This window comes from Benincasa hispida, chromosome 11 (assembly GCF_027475165.1).
Source record: "Benincasa hispida cultivar pf3 chromosome 11, pf3_genome.v1.1, whole genome shotgun sequence".
NCBI lineage: Eukaryota > Viridiplantae > Streptophyta > Magnoliopsida > Cucurbitales > Cucurbitaceae > Benincasa > Benincasa hispida.
The window spans coordinates 8,741,199-8,760,103 of NC_143488.1; the positions used below are offsets into that span (position 1 = coordinate 8,741,199).

Here is an 18,905-nt window from a genome sequence, read left to right on the forward strand (position 1 = left end):
AGAAAAGAGGCACGGGAAAGTTCGCAACGGCGACGTTAACGCAAAAGTCAAACACCATAATCCCACCGAAGATGCGCGACCCATGAAGCTTCACGTTACCCTGCTCAATTGGCGGCATCTATAACGGTCAAGCACTATGTGACCTTGGAGCCAATATAAATTTAATGACCCTTTCAATCTTCAAACAGTTGAATGTGGGTCCCACGACGGTGACTCTCCAGCGTGCAGACAGGTCCCTAGTTCACCCTGAGGGAAAGTTGAAAGATGTCCTGGTCACAATTGATAAATTCATTTTACCTACAGACTTCATCATTCTTGACTATGAGGCGGACAAAGATGTGTCCATCATATTGGGAGGACAATTTTTATCTATTGGTTGTGCTCAAATTGATGTGTACAAGGGAGAGATCACGATGAGTATAAATGGGAAGAAACTCAGGTTTAAAATCATCAAAGCCATGAAGTATCCAGAAGATGAAGACCTATCCGATCCAGAAGATGTATATTGTTGAAGGATCTCTTATCGAAGAGTTCTATGTGCACGTTCGGATCGCTCCGATCTCACCGTGACCAAAATATAACAATATACATTCAAACTCATGTTATGCAAACAAACAGTAATTATCAGCATGCTATGAACAAGATATAACAAGGGAGAAAGTGTATACCAATTGAAGACAATCTTCAATCTTCGGAACTTAATGCAGCGAAAACCTCCTCCCGGTCGTCAACGTAGCACGCACAACCGCAAACTCACGACCGCAACGGGGACGACACCACCAGAAAAGAGCCCCGGGTATTCTCGAAGTGAGAACCCAAAGTGTGGTCTTTAGTGAATTTGGTAGAGGAAGAAGGAAGACCAGATCGTGTAGGCGATAAGTAAGTAGAAGGGAAAAAGGCGCTATCCTATAACAAAATACTTATCGTTTAGGAGAAGCTACACGATCGTGTAGGTTTTATTGAACAATCATTTAGGAAATGGATACGATCGTTTATCAAACTCGGCACATTATACGATTGTTTAGGAAAACTATACGATCGTGTAGGAATTAGTGTGCGATCGTTTAGACAAAAGGTGGACGGTCGTTTAAAAGGAGAGTGACTATCGTATAGGCTGTTGATTTACTTAAGCGGTCGTTTAGGTTTCACCAGCACGCTCTCTCTAATTTCTCTTCGGACGGTAGATTTAACGAATGATTCAAAATGAAATAATTTCATTTTTATTTCATCGGTTACAATAACCGATGCATTCCCACTGACCCATGTCCAAACGTGATAATTTGGCTTAGTTATTATATAATTAATCAATTAATTAATAATAAATATAATCATATTATATTTTTACCCTATAGTTTGATATTACATATCTACTATAGTATTTTCTCCTCTACTTGATATAAATCATATTTATATCTAATTTCCTCCAAAATAATGTATCTCATATATTTAGGCAACTATATCATATATAATTAACCAGTCATATTATATCATATATAATCGAACTTCCTCTTGTCAATTTGAACATTTCAAATTAACCCAAATATTGGTTCTCGACTTTATCCAAGCTACCCAAAGAACCTAATGGACCTGTGGCTCGAAGCTCTAACGGTCCGTGAATAGCTGACTAAACTCTTTAGCCACGAGATCCACAATCCGTTAACTGTTAGACATTCCACTAAAGACCAACAGTTAAACTCTTCTTACCACAGATATATTTCTGTGTCCATCGGATATAACCAATGATGAGTACGATGACCCTTCACAGTTGCTCGTAAGTACAACTGGGCCAAATTATCGTTTTTCTCCTGTAGTTACATCTCACTTCTTAAGTACCACTGATTCCTCTAATGAACAATACAACATAGTCTAACTATGTGTGAACACCTCTCGGGCCAAGAGAAGGTGTGTGGTGCTACATCGTTCAAGCCCTGGAATCAGCCCTTAAAGGAGCTATCTATCTACTTACCCCTGCCTCGAGGAAGGAGTGAATTCCATCTTGTGTAGCTAAGTTCCCAGCTCCCAAATCAGACGAATCCCCAAAATGATAGGTTTCAATCGAAGACCTGGCCACTCGCACCCATACAAATCAAAGGACCACCCTCAATGGCAGGAGTTCCCAACTCACTCAGAATTGAGGTCATGTTACCTATGGTCATCCTAGTGAAGTGAAGTCTCTATCATGAATGGTGTTATATAAAGAGACGTTAACACTTCGTGGTTAGGTCTTATACAAAACTCTTTGTATAGGACACACCCGCTCGCATGTCCCCAACACGAATGATCAGGATCAGACCATATGTGACAAGTCACAACACTTGTGACAATTCCACAAATCGGGTCACATACGTAATGTTACCAGGATAAAGTTTCCCTCTTACATCCATATACTACAGACCATTTTGGTTATCACTCAAGACATGATCCACTTGTATGTCACCACATACATGATGTCACCACATACATGCTTGAGTCACATACAGATAACCAGGGATTTTATGTTTATTGGTTTGTGGTAAAGCAAATAAAACATGTAACTGAGCAAAATACAAGATGTGAAGTAAATATCATATATTAACAACACAAGCGTTCGTACAAACTGTTTACAAACTACAAAACACGAGATTTTAGGGCATTAAGCTAAAAAATCTCCCACTTGTCCTAAAGCGAAGTGGGGTGTACAAAATACTAGTACAAAACAATAAACTAGGGCATAAAATCCTAGTACAAGAAAATCTCCCACTTGCCCTAGTCCAGCGGCGGGCGATCCTGTAGACCCATGCTCCGTAGGTGACCCTCAAACACTGTAACCGTGAGAGCCTTCGTAAACAGGTCAACAACATTAAAATGGCCTGGGTTAGACAAACCCATCTCATCTCCTCAACCTTTTGAGTTGTCTTAGAACACATGTCGTTAGACAAAGTGACTTCATGCCTGAACGACAGTGGGCCCCTTTTAGAGTCCTGCATCGAGTACTTGATCAATATCTTGTCAATGTATGATGTCCGAGACAGTTCTAGCACTCTGTTCTTACGATCCCGAAAGATCTGTATACCTAGAACAAACTGAGCCTCTCCCAAATCTTTCATTTGGAATTGGGTCGCTAGCCAGTTCTTAACTACAGTCAATAGACCAACATCATTTCCAATGAGTAGGATATCGTCTACGTACAACAATAAGAAGACTACTAAAGTGTTGATGATCTTCTTGTAGACACAAGGTTAATCAACGTTTTGGTCAAAGCCATACTACTTGATCGTAGTATCAAACCGTATGTTCCAAGATCGAGACACCTGTTTCAGTCCATAAAGGGACCGATTCAGTTAGCAAACCTTTTGCTATCTTCCTTGGGCTATGAACCCCTTGGGTTGCACCATGTAAATGGTCTCCTCAAGATTTCCATTCAGAAAGGCCGTCTTGATGTCCATTTTCCTGATCTCATAATTATAATAAGCTGCAATGGACAAAAGGATGTGGATTGATTTTAACATGGTAACAGGCAAGAAAGTCTCATCACAGTCGACTCTCTCTACCTGGGTATAACCCTTTGCCACGAGTTGAGCCTTGAAGGTCTGTACCTTCCTATCAGCACTCCGTTTACGCTTGTAGATCCATTTACAACCTATAGGTCTTAACCCATCAGACTGATCTACAAGATCCCATACTGAGTTGAAGTACATCGACTCCATCTCGAGATCCATGGCCTTGACTCATTCATCCCAGTCAACATCCTCCATTGCCTTTCAATAAGACAACGGATCCTTAATGTTGCCATCTGCTACCATAGCAAGAGTTTCCGTGAAACCCAGATAGCGAGTGGGTGGGTTCGCAACCCTCTCATTACGTCGAGGTTCCCTCAACTCTTGAGGTGGAATTGACCAACTTGATGGACTTCCATCAACAACTCTTGCTGATGTAGCAGGCACTTCAACAACTCTTGTTGAAGTTTTAGTAGTTTCATTGGAAAGCTCATGCAACATGACTTATCTTCGTGGACTGTGTTCCTTTATATGATCCTTCTCTAGGAAAGTAGCGTTTGTTGAAACAAACACTCTATTTTCCGTCGGATCATAAAAATAACCCCTCGTGTCCCTTTGGGGTAGCCTACAAAGAGGCATAACCTCGACCGTGGTTCTAACTTCTTGGGATTAGCCTCAAGCACATAGGCAGGGCAACCTCAAATGTGGAAGTGATGGAAACTAGCTTTACGTCCATTCCACAACTCCAGAGGTGTTCTTACAACACTCTTGGAGGGAACACAGTTGAGTATGTATACCACAGTCTCCACTGGAAAACCCCAAAACGAGTCCAGTAAAGAAGCGTAACTCATCACCAAGCGAACCATGTCTAACAAGGTCCTATTTCTCCTCTTCGTTACACCATTCTGCTGAGGTGTACCCGACGCTGAGAGTTAGGAAATGATTCCATGTTATATCAAATAGTCCTGGAATGCCGAGTCCAAAAACTTTCCACCTCGATCCGATCGAAGTGTTTTAATCCGTCTATCCAATGCGTTTTCAACTTCAGTTTTGAACTCTTTGAAATTTTTTAAGGATTCAGACTTTCGTTGCATAAGATAAACATACCCGTACCTAAAGTAATCATCAGTAAAACTGATAAAATACTCAAATACATCTTAGGCTCGCACATTCGTAGGACCACAAAGGTCAGAATGTACTAACTCAAGAGGCTCCTTGGCTCTATAACCTTTTCCAATAAAATGTGGCCGCACCTTCTACTGACCCGAGAGGGACTTGGGATTATGACTTATTGTTCATTAGAGGGATTAGTAATACTTAAGGAGTTAGATGTAACTACATGGACAAAACGATAATTTTGGTCCAGTTGTACTTAGAGTAACTTATGAAGGGTCATCGGACTGTTGACTGGTTATATCCAATAGACACAGAAATATATCTGTAATACAAAGAGTGTAGCTGTCGGTCTTTAGTGGAGAGACCAACAGTTACTGGATGTTGGGTAATTTAATTAAAGAGTTTAATGAATTATTCAAGTACTATTGAAGCTTCAATCTACAGGTCCATTAGGTCCCCTCTGTAGCTCAATATGGATTTATTGAGAATTAAGTTTTTGGATTAATTTGAATTGTTCGAATTATTTTAGGGAATTAATTATATGTGATATAATTAATATAATGTATCTGGTACACTATAATATAAAGTTTATTTTGAAAGGAACTAAATATTTGAATGATTCAAATATTAGTTATGTTGGGATTGGTATCCTAATTCTCCTAGAGTCTCGTAGTTTGTAATCTATACACATTGTTATGAATAAAATAAGAGTTACTTTATTTGGCATTTATTCATATCCAATAAACAAAGCTCCATGGTTATTGTATGCAAACTTAAGCATGTATTTGAGATATACAAGTGGATCATACCTTAAGTGATAACCTAAATAGGTCTGTAGTATAAGGATTAAGGAGGGATACCTGATCCTGGTGACACTACGCAACGACCCGCTTTGTAGAGGTTTGCAAGTGTTGTGAACTACTACAGATGGTAGATCCTGACCATTCATGTGGAGACATGCGAGTGGGGATGTTTATACAAAGAGTTTGTATAAGATCGGACCACGAGATGACTAGTCTTTGCATATAACGCCACTGATACTTGAGACTTACATCTCACCTAAACGACAATAGGTGATATGACCTCAATCTTGAGTGTTTTGGGAACTCTTACCTTTGAAGGAGGTCCTTTGATTAGTATGGGTGAGAGTGGCCAAATTGCCAACTCAACATGCCTACCTTTTTAGGGATTTGTCTAATTTGGGAGTTGGGAACTCAGTTACACAAGATGGAATTCACTCCTTCCTCGAATTAGGGGTAAGTAGATAGATTGCTCTCTTAAGGACTGGTTCGGAGTCTTGAACATAGTGGCCACCACTTCTCTTTGGAAGAGAGGACTCAGTCATAGTAGGACTATGACTTATGTTCATTAGAGGAATCAATGGTACTTAAGGAGTTAGATGTAACTACAGGGGCATAACGGTTATTAGACCAGCTGTACTTACGAGCGATTTGTGAAGGGTTATCACACTGTTGATTGGTTGATATGGACACATAATATATTTGGAGTAAGGAGAGTTCAACTATCGGTCTTTAGTGGAGTGCCCGAAAGTTAACAGATGGTGGATCCCGTGACTAAAGAGTTTAGTCAGTCATTCACGTACCGTTGGAGCTTTGAGCTACAGGTCCATAAGGTCCCCTTGGTAGCTCAATGGATTCAAGTTGAGAATCAGTTCTTAGTGTTGATTTGAAATGTTCAAATTGACAAGAGGTAATTCGATTACATATAATATGAACGGTGTGATGTATAAGATACATCAAGTGAAGAATTAATGTAAATGAGATTTACATTAAGTACCATGAAATAGAAAAAGAGTTATGGTTTATATGTTTCATGAGATGAAATATTAAAACTATAGGTTATAAATATATTATGGTAAGTTGGTTATCATTTTATTTATAATAATATTAATTATTGGATAATTATATCTTTTTCTCTAATAACCAATTGAGTGGGAGGTTATTGGTGGTTTCATGATAACCGTGAGATAAAAGGAAAAATGTTTTCCTGAATTTAGAAGTTGTTGTGAGAGTTTCTATTCTCGGAATTACTCACGATAAGGCTGTCAAGTGGATTAGATTCACTAAACGATAGCTGAAGAGAGACTATACAATCATGGATGACACTACACGATAGTTCACTCAACTGGCCATTAGCTAAACGATCGCAAAGCTTTTGCTGTACGATCAAATAGCATTTTTAAATGATTGGACATCGTCTATACGATAGACCTTTGTCATCTCCCACTTGCTCAATCATTTACACGATTGTTCTTCCTCCGGTCTCGTCCACTAACCAAGTCCATATTAGATTTAAACAACATACAGCGGAAGTATCAAGGATCCATAAGCATTCTAATTCACTAATTTTGGCAAAAACTAAAGCATGTTGTTCATAAAAATGAGTTTTCAGAACATACCTTTGATGAACTCTTCAAGAAAATGTCTTTTCAGCTGCTATTTTCACTTGATGTCAACGTGAACCACCTCAAAGTAGTCCCTACTATGCTCTTGGAGCTTTAGGCAGAGTTGTGGGACTCAAGAACAGCTTGTAGATGTGGAGAAATAAGAGAAGTTCACAGCAACAAGTTGAAGAAGACAACTTCTTATTCACCATGATTTTTCTCTCAAAATTTTGTATTCATCTCCTTCTCCAACAACTCCAATCTATTTTATATATCAAGATGAACATGCAAAGAGATGGAGTGCATGGTTTGTAGCTCATGCTTAGAGAATCATGGCATAGAAGATCATGGTTTGTGTGTGAGCACAAAGATGATGATAATGGAAAAAACTCTTTTTCCATTATGTGCAACCCATGCAAACGAATTTCCATTTTATTTTTAAAATACAAAATGACTTTTAAATCATTTTAATTTAAAAATGGATTTTCTTAAATTAATTTAAAAAATTAATTGATTTAATATCAAATATTAAATTACTTTTTGCACAATAATCATCTTTATATATTTAAATCATATTTAAATATTTATTCTCTTGTTCCATTTAATTTGAATTTTTCAAATTAATTTCTCAAGCTACCCTAAAACGTACCCATTTACGAGCTAGTACGGGGACATCGCAGAGCTACAGATCATGAGCTCCAACGATCCGAGATTAATCGGCTAAACTCATTAGACCGATCTAACCCCCATTCGTTAACTAATGGGTGATTATGCTAAAGCCCATAGCTGAACTCCCCTTACTGTAGATATATTATGTCCACTTGATATAACCATGATTAGTAAGTTAACCCTTCACAGGTTGCCCGTAATAACGGTTGGGTCGAATCTCTGTTTTACCCCCGAAATTACCTCTTGTTCCTTAAGTTCCACTGATCCCCTAATGAACAATTGATTTATGATCCAATCAACAAATCGAATCCCTCGCAGGCCAATGAGAGGGTGAGGCCTCTTGTTCAAGACCCAGAATCGGCACTTGAAGGGAACAACTTCTCTACTAATCCTAATTGGTTAGGAGTGAATTCCCTCTTGCACCCTATGTTCCCAACTATTCATTCGGTCTTATCCCCAAAATAGTAAGCTTATTGAGCAGAGGCAATTGGTCTACTCTCATCGTTTACAGATCAAATGATAATCCCGAACAAACAGGAGTTCATAGTTAGCTCAGGATTAAGGTTAAGTTACCTAGGTCATCGCTTTGAAATTGTCAGTCTTAAACAGTAAACAATGTTATAAAGTAAGAGTGACAGGTTTCATGGTCCGATCTTGCACAAAACTCATTTGCATAGGACACCCCCACTCCTCATGTCTTAACATGCACGATTTAGGATCATTTTGTATGCAGCACTTTACAACACTTTGTAACAACTACAGAGTAGGCCGCATCCAATAGTGTTACCAGGAATAAGGTACCCAACCTTATTCATATACTATAGATCATTTTGACTATTTACTCGAACCTGATCTACTTGTATGTCTCCACATAAAGTTCAAGTACTCATATAATAGTTAAGGGACTTAGGTTTATTGGATTTCTAGAAAAACAATATATTCAACAACAACTTTATTGAATTCTTAGAATAAGTTCTAATGTTTACAAACCACGAGTTTTAATTCATAAAACCCAACAGTCCACATAGAGCCCACACTTCTGGATTCTCACACCGAGAATACCAAGGTAGCCATTATGGTAGTGTCGTACTCAACTCGACATAGTCGAGGTTTTTGGAGGCCATTCGTGGTGTTCCTGTGGTGGTTGTTGATTGATCGTGTTATGTTCGAACGTTCGTGTGTTGCAATCTTGGAGATTGTACGAGCGTTCATGATCGAGGGAGTTTGAAAATGAGTCTTCAAAGGTATTTATAATTCTTCCCTTGATCTTAATTGTCAAGTATGCTATAATTTCGTTTTGTGCATGACCTGTAAGTTTCGTTTCTTGACTGTAATTATGTATGTTCAAATACGAATGAAATTTTGGAACGATCATTCCGCTGCTCATGGAAATCCCCATGTCCGATTTCCTTTAAGTTATATGGATGAGATTCATATAATTTAATTTAGTATAAACATGATTTATATTAGTTGTCATGTAATGATGAGAAAAAATAAAACTATAGGTTATATTGTATTTGATACAATATAAAAACTATAGGTTATGTGTTATATTTGATATAATATATAGTGTGTGTATATATATATATAATAAGGTAGTTATTATATATATATTATTATTAATTAAAATTTAATTAATGGGAGGGAGCCCTCCCCTGATCTTTCTCATCCAGTACGTAGAGAGGGGGCAAGTAATTCAGTTGATCATCTTCTTCCCAATCTCTCTGAATGTCAGTGAGATTGCTCTATGAAAAGTTCCTGTCCCTCTCAATTTCATTTCTTCTTCCAAGAATTCAAGCAAAGCCCACAACTCTTGCTTGAATTCTCAATCCCAATAGAATACAAAGGGTTCTCAAGTGGTGGTGTCTTGGTTTGGAGTTCAAGATCTAGATCGAAGCTTTTGTGATCGTGAATCGAGAGAATTACGCGAAGAAGGTGTTCTTCAGTATGTATTTTTCTTCCCTATTTTTTATTTAATCAACATACTGTAATTTAAATTTTAAATACATAATGGCTGCATGTTTCTGTAAAATTCACAATTATGTAATTTTTGGAATTCGGGTCCGTTCCCCGTTTTCGCTCACGAACTTTAACAGAATCTTTCAGTTACGTGGATTGTCGCCGTTCAGACTGACGCCGTCGAACTCGAACCAGTCGCCGGATCTGGTTCTCACGTCGTTGCCTCATCGCGCCAATGATCCGAAGCCACCAAGTCCGTGTCTCATCTTCTCCGTGTGGCTTCAAGGCTCGACGCCGTCGACCTCCAATGCTAGCTGGAGTCTCCAGCCGCGCCGCTTATTTTCTCTGTTTCGACTTCAGATGATCAACCAGTCGCCGTCGTTCACTTTTTCTCTCTGTTTTCCGCCGGCTGTGGGTTGTTTTCAGTGTGGGTTTTGTTCAGCGCCGCCAGTTTCGGCTTCTGCCATCATCGCTGTCTTGGTTGTCAGAATCAACCAGTTCTATCGGTTGGGGTAAGTGTTTTTGGATAAGATCTTCACATTTTTGACGAATTTCTTGGAATAATTCGTCATAATTTTTTGTGAGTATTTTGGATTCCAAGGCTATTTTGGATTAGCTATCAATGTTGGGAATTTTGGGTTCTGTTTGTGTGAAGATTAGGACCTTGGTATTATTTGGGAAACATCTTGACGTAAATTGGGAGTTTTGGTCTAATTGTTGATTCTAAGTTTTATTTATGTTACAGGTCATGATTCGAAAATTTGATTAGAAATTTACTTGCTCGGATAACGATATACGAGTTTGCAATTTGAGATAAGTGTCTTTCGATTGCATGATAATGATGGGACTGTTTATTTTAAACTGATTAAATTGTCTATTTTAGACTGATTGGTCTGTTTAATTTAGATTAATTGAATTGTTTATTTTAGATTGATTGGACTGTTAATTTCATGATCTGGACTGTTTGGACTGTTTTGATTGTGATGTTATGTAAGATTAACTGAGGCCATACTGGAATTACTTTTTTTCCCCTAAGATAAACGACTGTGATTATAACAAGGGGTTATATATGAATTGATGCATGCTAAGTTTATATGGTTCTTGTTAACTTTTCTTATCTGGGCATGTGTACACGTACGACTGATTGTGTGCTCTTTCGGGTCCACACCGTGACTGATGCGTGTTCCTTCGGGATCACGCTTACGATTGATGCTGATGTGTGTTCCGTCGAGATCATGTTTACGATTGATTTATGTACCCTCGGGTTACACATTATGACTGATGCGTGTTCCCTTGGGATCACATTTACGATTGATTTGTGTATCCTCGGATTACACACTATGACTGATGCGTGTTCCTTCGGGATCACATTTATGATTGATATGTCCCTTTGGGATCACCATAACTGATATAATATGGGTGTACACTAATGCCTAGATAGACTAGTTAACAAGTTACCTAGAGGGCCTAGTAGCGGGTCACTTATTGGGTATTATTATACTTATCATTTCTTCTTTTATGTTTTTCTAGAAAAGGACAAGAATTGACTAGCGAGGGACAGATGAAACTCGTGATAGAGCCATACGGGGACAATAGATAAAGCTTCCGTGCAGTTCATATTTTTTAAGTTACTTAATTGTTTGAAATTTCAGTTTTTCGTCAGACGGAATAATTTACGGTTTTGGTTTGAACATTATCTTTGTCAATTTAATATTTTTTGTTTGAAATAATCTTTCTTGTGTCATTGAACTTGTGATATATCGGTCAAAAAGTTTTGAATAAAAATGAGTAGGTAAGAGTAATAATTCATGTCAAAGTACTCAAATGATCGGGTCATTACGAAATGAGATGAAAATCAAAATGAAAATATCAAAATAACCTTTCTTTAAAAGTCCAAAAACTACCTACTAGTTTATGTACCAACCAAAGCTAACATAAATAACTAACTTGTATCTAAATATTTATCGGGCAACGTCACAATTACTATAATTCAAAAGTTGTTTGTTTGCATATACACATTAATTAATTATTCATACAATGTCAAAGTAAGTATAATTTAGAGTTAACTAATATACTAGGCTAAAGTTATCATTTATACTAATTGACATGATATTCCTCTTTAAAGATTAGAGGTTCGATGTCCCATACTTACAGTTGTTGTACTAAAAAAGAACTCTTCTATCTTTTTATAGAATTTACGTATATAACATAATAAATTTAGATTCAATTCTCGAAATCTAACTATATCGTTGATAGTCTATACAGATTTTTCTATATTTATAATTTTTTAAAATATTGTTATATACTTACTTATTAATCCAAAAAGTGTTACCAATTGTAATTACCCTTTATAAAAATAATGAACAAAATAATTAATTGTTGATTTATTATTAAATGGTGCAAGTGTTGTTTGGGGGAGAATCTGGCATGTTGGAAAGTGACATTACTCATCGTAGTAGAAACGTGGATAACGGTAGTTCATTACGGGCCAATTACATACTGCCACGTCGGTGTTCTAATGACCTAATTTAGAGTTTTTTTTTTTCCTTTTTTAATTTATATTTTTCCAAGAATTTCTGTTATCTTCCAATTTGTGGGGTTGAAATGCCACAGTATTTTGTTCCTCATTGTCATCATTATTGCTTCTATTATAATTATTGACATCATCTTATCTTCTTAATCATTCTAATTGGTATTTTCTAAGTTTTAGTTAAAATTATTTTTCTTTTTCTCACCCAATAGAAAAATCCAAAAATTGAGAATGTATAAAATTGTTGTCCAATTAAAAAAAAGCTCAAAGAAATTATTTTGGAGAACATGAATGCAATAATACGAAGAAATTAGAGAAATTGTTTCAAAGAATAAAACTGTTAAAAATATTTACAAAATATAGCAATATTTTTAGAACTATAAATGATAGACATGATAGATTTCTATCATTGATAGCTCTAAAATTTTGCTCTATCTTGTAAATATTTTGGTTATTTTTCTATATTTAAAAAAAATCCAAAAAATTATATATATATTAGAAAAAACAACAAGATACTAATTTTAAGGATAAAAAGAGAGAGGAGAGTAAAAGTTAAAATTCTTCTTAAATAAATTCCAAGGAAATTAAATTTAAACTTAAACTGTGTATTTATTATATATTTATAATTCTCTTTAAGCTTATCCATTATATACTCATCTTATTAGGTAGGGTGTTGCAATCTGATCAATTGTGATTTCACTAACGCGTTGTAGATGCATTATTATTCTAAAATTTAATAATAAACAACTTAATTTCAAAATAAAATAAACAACAATATGTTAAAAAGGGACAAATTCTAGCATCTGAATTAAAAAAGAAAAAAAAGAAATATTTGTTATAGGTGACATTTTTAATGTTAAATACATATTCAACCACTTCTACTAGATTGAAAAATTTAACTAACTCTTTTTTATTAAAATTGATTTTTTTTAAGGTCTAAAGAGGAAATTCTTCCATCCAAATTGTCTAATAATGGGTTTTTCGAACATGACTAGTAAGGTCGTGAACCACCATATAGAGTTGCAATTTTTTGGAGTGAATAGAAAACTACTTAAACTATCTATGTAGGATTGCATATCATTTTCAAACTGATTCTAACGAATCAAAAGTTTTCAAAAGATATATGTGAGTCAATTTCTACATTCAAAGATATAAGTTTTGCTTGAAAATGTAAAGAGATGATCTTCTTTAAAGTTACAGAGCGTGGATGAGCTAAAAAAAATCCTATAAAATTTGGTATCTTTTTTTCATGAGCATAACATGTTTTTCAGTTGAATCTCGAACTATAGCAACTCCATCTCATGAATCATCTAACTTCGTGAAATCTTAAGACTTTAAGGAGAGATGAGTATTTAAGCTAAAAGCTAAGTTATTGATAAGTTACAATTTTACCTTAAACATTTTAAAAAGTTTCAATTTTGGTCACAATTTTTAAATATATTTAAGAAAAACCCTCATTAGAAATCTTGGTTAAAATGCCCAAGAAAAATACAAGATTGGGAGTAATATTGAAACTTTGAAAATGTTAGGGCAAAAATTGAAATCAATTACATAAACTTCACAAACATTTCAAAATAATTTATTTTGTCCTAATTATGCCACGTGGGTGTTTTAAAAATACCAATAATCACCTAAGCTAAGCTAGATGTTAAAGAATAGATAAGTTTTGGTAACATATTGAAAGACTAGAGGTAAAATTAAAAATTTTAAAGCATGAAAAAGTTAGAATTAACACCCTACTATGTACATATATAATTGAAACATATCTGGTATAATTTAGCAAAAATTCTAAATTAAATCATCATAAAATTAAAAAATATTAATTACACGTGTTACATATTAAATATACCAATTATTATCTAAAAGGTTGGTTGTTCAATCTTTTTCTCTTTTAATTGTTGAACTTACAAGATTAAAAATATATTCCATATTTTCACTAATTTTTATTAAAGCATCTTAACATATGAAAAACGTTATTTTTCAAACTTTCACTTTTTTAAGTTGCAAACTTCCAATACAATCCAATAATGTTCTAAAATATAGACCAACTAAAAAGAAATTTACTAAAATTCATTGGATTCCATTATTTTGGAATAAGATACCAAACAAAGCTCCATCATTTTCACTTAGCAATAATGAAATGAAACAATAGGAGGGATATCTTCTCCTCTTTCCATCATTTCAAACCACAAAAAACAAGTCACCCACCATCCATTGATGGAATGTTAAAGATAGATTACAAAAAAGAGAAGTTTCAATAAAAATTTAGCCACTAAACTTTTTAAATCAATTTTAAAGTTTGAGAGGTATCTAATAAAAAATTTTCAAAATTTAATTTTGTAAGGAATAAATTTTATAAATATTTAATAAGTACTTAAACTTTTATAATTTATCTATGTCTAACTAATTTTTTTTTTAATTTTCAATTTTATCGAATAGGTATTTAAACTTTAAAAATATCTAATAGGTACATGTTTCAAATTTTAGTGATCCTTAATCTATTATAAAAAATTAAAATTAATCGCTCTATTAAATTTAAAATTGAATTTTAAGTGTAAGAAGATTTTAAAGTTTCAATTTAGTGTTTAACATGTTTGTAAATTTAGAAAAATGTTAGAATATTATTGGATATAAACTAAAAAATGACTTATTAAAGGAAATTTAAAAGTTAAGACTTCTTTTTTTTCTTTAAAAGTAAAATTTATAGATTTTAAAATTTTGATAAAATAAAAAATTGAATTATTATATTTTTAAAGTTTAGAATCTAAAATAGACGGGTAAAAATCCTAACGAGTTATTTATCCATAAAATAGAAACTATTTTCCTTTTTTTTTTTTTTAGTTTCAACTTTCCCCTTTCCCTTTTCTACATCAATTCTTCTCCCCCCAATTCTCTTTATATATACTCATTTTCATATCCATTATCAGAACTCTCTCCCACCGGACACAAAAACAGAGTCCCCACAACAAACAAGTTCCAATCCCAATACCCACTTCCATTTTCATCACCAAAATCCCACATTACTGAGAAAATAAGGGATAAAATCAGAAGTGTTGAGTGAAAAACAAAAAATAATTGAAAAGTTTTTTCATTTCTTATGGACTTGTTTGGGAATCAATCTGTTTCTTGTTCCATTTTCTTGGTCTTCTCTGTTCTCTTAATTTTCCATGGTAATTTGAATTTCAATTCTCTGTTGCTTTTTTGAGCTTTTGGGTTTTGATTGTTCATGTTTTTAGTAATATCCATTTCAATTTCTGATTTTAGGGGCTTTTGGAGCTAAATTTACATTTGTCAATAAGTGCGATTTTACAGTTTGGCCGGGAATTCTCTCCGGCGCCGGCAGCTTGAAGTTCGAAACCACTGGTTTCGAGCTTCGAAAGGGAAGTTCAAAGTCTTTTCAAGCGCCGGCCGGCTGGTCCGGTCGCTTCTGGGGCCGAACCGGCTGCAGCTTTGATGGCGCTGGCCGAGGTGCCTGTACTACCGGGGATTGTGGGTCCGGCGAAATTGAGTGCAACGGCGCCGGAGCCGCACCGCCAGCGACTCTGGCGGAGTTCACTCTTGGGTCCGGCGCATCATCGCCGGATTTCTACGATGTCAGCCTCGTCGACGGGTACAATTTGCCGATGATCGTTGAGGGGACCGGTGGAACAGGCGCCTGTGGGTCGACCGGGTGTGTAACGGACTTGAACCGGCAGTGTCCAGCGGAGCTTAAGGCGGAGAACGGTGGCGCGTGTAGAAGCGCGTGTGAGAAGTTTGGGACGCCGGAATATTGCTGTAGTGGCGCGTATGGTTCACCGGCGACCTGTAAGCCAACGAAGTACTCGGAGATATTCAAATCAGCTTGTCCACGATCGTATAGCTACGCCTACGACGACGCTACCAGCACTTTCACTTGCTCCGGCGCCGATTATACCGTCACATTTTGCCCTTCGTCTCCAAGGTACAGGAGATGAACCCATTTTTCAAATCAGCTCAATTTTGGATATTTATTTATTTATTTAAATTTGGGTTTATACTAATTTGCTCCTTTTACTTTTGGTTTTTTTTTGTTCATTTTAATCATTCTACTTTAAAAAATATTATTTTAGTATTTATACTTTTAACTTTGGTTCATTTTGGTCCATATATTTTAAAAATGTTCATTTTAATATTTTTAACTTGTTCATTTTAGTTCTTAAACTTTAAAAAAATGACATTTTTATCATTTAAAAGTAAAAATAAAGGGAGCAAAATGACAACTTTTTAAAAATAAGGACCAAAATGAAACAAAGTTGAAAGTACAATGATTAAAATGAATATTTTTAAAGTATAGGAATCAAAATGAACAAAAATTGAAAGTGTGAGAACCAAAATGAACAATTTGAAAGTGTAAAGACCAAAATAAATAAAAACTAAAAGTATAAGAACCAAAGTAGTATTTAAACCTATAATTCTATTTGCAAGTTTCTACATTTTCTTATCTATTTATTTTATTAATATTTTGAAAGCTAAACAAATAGTTTTTAAAGACATATTTTTATTTTAAAATTTGATAAGAGTTCAATTGTTTAATTGGCAAACGGGGCATAAGTTTTTTTCCCTCTTTCTTTTCTTTTTTCTTTTTTTTTCCCGTTTACTCAAACTACTTTTTACTTTCTATATATATATATAGTTTTTATTTATTTTAATCTCACAACTTTAAACAAAGATTCATTTGGACCATTTTGCAAAAAGATTCTAAACCTCAGAGAATATGTATTCTTTTCACCTGTAATTAGACATGTGATATGTTTTCTTTTATTTCATTGGTCATACTTTTTTTAAATGTCGCTATTAAGAATGGATGAAAATAGTATATATAATCAACTTGAACATCAATTGGTCGCTCCCATATTTTTTAAAATTTTAAAAGAAAGTATCACAATATTAATACTCTCTCCATTTTTTTTTCTAAAAAATCATTTTTAACAATTAATTATGGGATAGAGAATAAATTTTAAACCTTTAAGATGGTAATTGACAATAATCTGGATTAATTTAATTTTTTTAAAAGTTAAGAAAATAAAATTGACCTTTTAAAAGAGGAAGGTCATTGAAAAAGTATTAGGAATTTTGAGTAGTAAAATGATTCTAACCATTTCGTTCACTTGGAATTTACATAAAATTTAACTATTGATTCATTTTACAGCTTAAAATCATCAACAGATTCATCGCCAAGGACCGCGACGGGAACAGGGACGACAACCGCCGGGGCGGTGGAACAGACAACGTCGTTGCCTGAAAATTCATGGCTGGCAGATTTAGCCATTGGAGATTCAACCAGAACTCACCCAAATGATTTGTCTTTTCTTTTGTTTGTGTTAATTTTTGGAAGCTCTTTCTTCTTCTCATTTCTAGATTTCTTTTCATCTTAGCATAAAAATTTAATGTCTCACAATGAAGAGATGATGATTTTGGAGAAACAAATGGATTCAAATTTCATATCACTAAAAGAAAGCTCCATTTTGCTACCAATTTCAAGAACTATATTTGTGTATAAAAATATTCCAAGCATTATTTTTTACAAAAGGAATGCCTTTCCTAATCACCCTTTTTCTTTTGAATAAACCTATAGTAATGTGACCATTTTAATCATAATTTTGTGGCTATACTTGTTTAAAAAATGGAAGCATTAGCTTCGAATATGGATATATTTGAGTCATGATTTTCGTTCAAATATATCTCTAATATAGATTGTGATGGTCTATATTACTTTAACCTAAATAATTGTAATAGGACAAATTATCTCATAACTGTAATTTAAACATATTTTTATCATTAGATATGACATCTATGATCTATATCACACCTTTACCAAAAGAAACGAAACAAATATAACACTTTGACTTGATTAGTTACAACGAATGACAAAATAGAAATTATGTTAAACTACCATTTTGATCCTCAAACTTTGAAGTTTCTTTTTTTTTTTTCTTTTTTTTTTTTTGCTTTTTTTGCTTTGATATTGTTGATTAATTTTCAATTATACACCTATTTTCTTAACCCTTTTATTATTAAAACTGTAAAAAATTCTATTTTTTTTCAATTTGTAAAACATAATAGATTCTTTTCAACGTATTCTTTTAAAAATTGTAAAAATTCTAATTTTTTTTTTTAAAACATACCACTAAAATACATGTCATATTGCAATAAAATGAACATTCTTTCTTTATTTTCATTATTTATTATGTCAAAAGATAATATCATTGAATATATTTATATATGACGTAATCAATGGTTAACTTAGTTAAAATTAATAATTATAATAGTTGCGACCATTAAATTTTTCTAAGATTTATTTCTTATTCTTATCACCTAGAAAAATTCAGGCAATTTTTTTCCATCCTTCACATCTTTCATAAAAAAATATGAATTTTATTTTATAATAAAGCCTTAGTATAAATAAATAGGACATTATATCATCTATAATTCAAAATTAAATTAAGATTTTAAATATTAGCATGTAATTGAAAAAAATGTTGAACTAAATCAATAATTTTATCTATTTACAACTATTCTTGGTTAAAAATAGGTTTTTTTTTTAAATTTATTTTCTACCATTTGCAATTTTTTTTTAATTTTCTAGAAAATTGTAAGACAAAATAAAATAAATAAAAATCGATCTAATTTAAAATTATAAATGGAATCATAAATTGAAAATGTCCAAAAAAAAAATATCTCCAACAATACCAATATACATGTGTAAAAATACAAAACTACAATAAATTACAAA

General features: G+C 33.9%; 2 protein-coding genes across 5 annotated transcripts; both read left to right on the forward strand.

Annotated features, from left to right (window-relative positions):
• Positions 1-9,301: 9,301 nt before the first annotated feature.
• LOC120069014 (uncharacterized) lies at positions 9,302-11,354 on the forward strand. Of its 3 annotated transcripts, none has more exons than XR_016524848.1 (3): positions 9,302-9,610; positions 9,772-10,136; positions 11,155-11,354. XR_016524848.1 is itself a non-coding variant. In XM_039020671.2 (2 exons), exons 1-2 carry the CDS (start codon positions 9,676-9,678, stop codon positions 11,222-11,224), a joined length of 531 nt encoding a protein of 176 aa, XP_038876599.1. In that variant the 5' UTR covers positions 9,621-9,675; the 3' UTR covers positions 11,225-11,354. The 3 variants fall into 3 exon arrangements, 1 of the variants encoding a protein (XP_038876599.1); XR_005479417.2 differs by having other exon boundaries at positions 9,310-9,600; XM_039020671.2 differs by lacking the exon at positions 9,302-9,610 and having other exon boundaries at positions 9,621-10,136.
• A 3,645-nt stretch (positions 11,355-14,999) lies between these two features.
• On the forward strand, positions 15,000-17,647 carry LOC120069029 (thaumatin-like protein 1). 2 transcript variants are annotated; one of them, XM_039020687.2, is made up of 3 exons: positions 15,000-15,324; positions 15,419-16,094; positions 17,322-17,647. In XM_039020687.2, exons 1-3 carry the CDS (start codon positions 15,252-15,254, stop codon positions 17,545-17,547), a joined length of 975 nt encoding a protein of 324 aa, XP_038876615.1. In that variant the 5' UTR covers positions 15,000-15,251; the 3' UTR covers positions 17,548-17,647. The 2 variants fall into 2 exon arrangements, with proteins under 2 accessions (XP_038876615.1, XP_038876616.1); XM_039020688.2 differs by having other exon boundaries at positions 15,054-15,324; positions 17,339-17,647.
• The last annotated feature ends 1,258 nt before the right edge of the window (positions 17,648-18,905 follow it).

Bases quoted from the DNA above. Each gene is read 5' to 3' on its own strand.
- LOC120069014 (XM_039020671.2), top strand. From the start codon at position 9,676: ATGGCTGCATGTTTCTGTAAAATTCACAATTATGTAATTTTTGGAATT. The intron at 10,137-11,154 runs GTAAGTGTTTTT...ATGTTTTTCTAG, and splicing joins AACCAGTTCTATCGGTTGGG to AAAAGGACAAGAATTGACTA.
- LOC120069029 (XM_039020687.2), top strand. From the start codon at position 15,252: ATGGACTTGTTTGGGAATCAATCTGTTTCTTGTTCCATTTTCTTGGTC. The intron at 15,325-15,418 runs GTAATTTGAATT...TTCTGATTTTAG, and splicing joins TGTTCTCTTAATTTTCCATG to GGGCTTTTGGAGCTAAATTT. The intron at 16,095-17,321 runs GTACAGGAGATG...TTCATTTTACAG, and splicing joins TTTTGCCCTTCGTCTCCAAG to CTTAAAATCATCAACAGATT.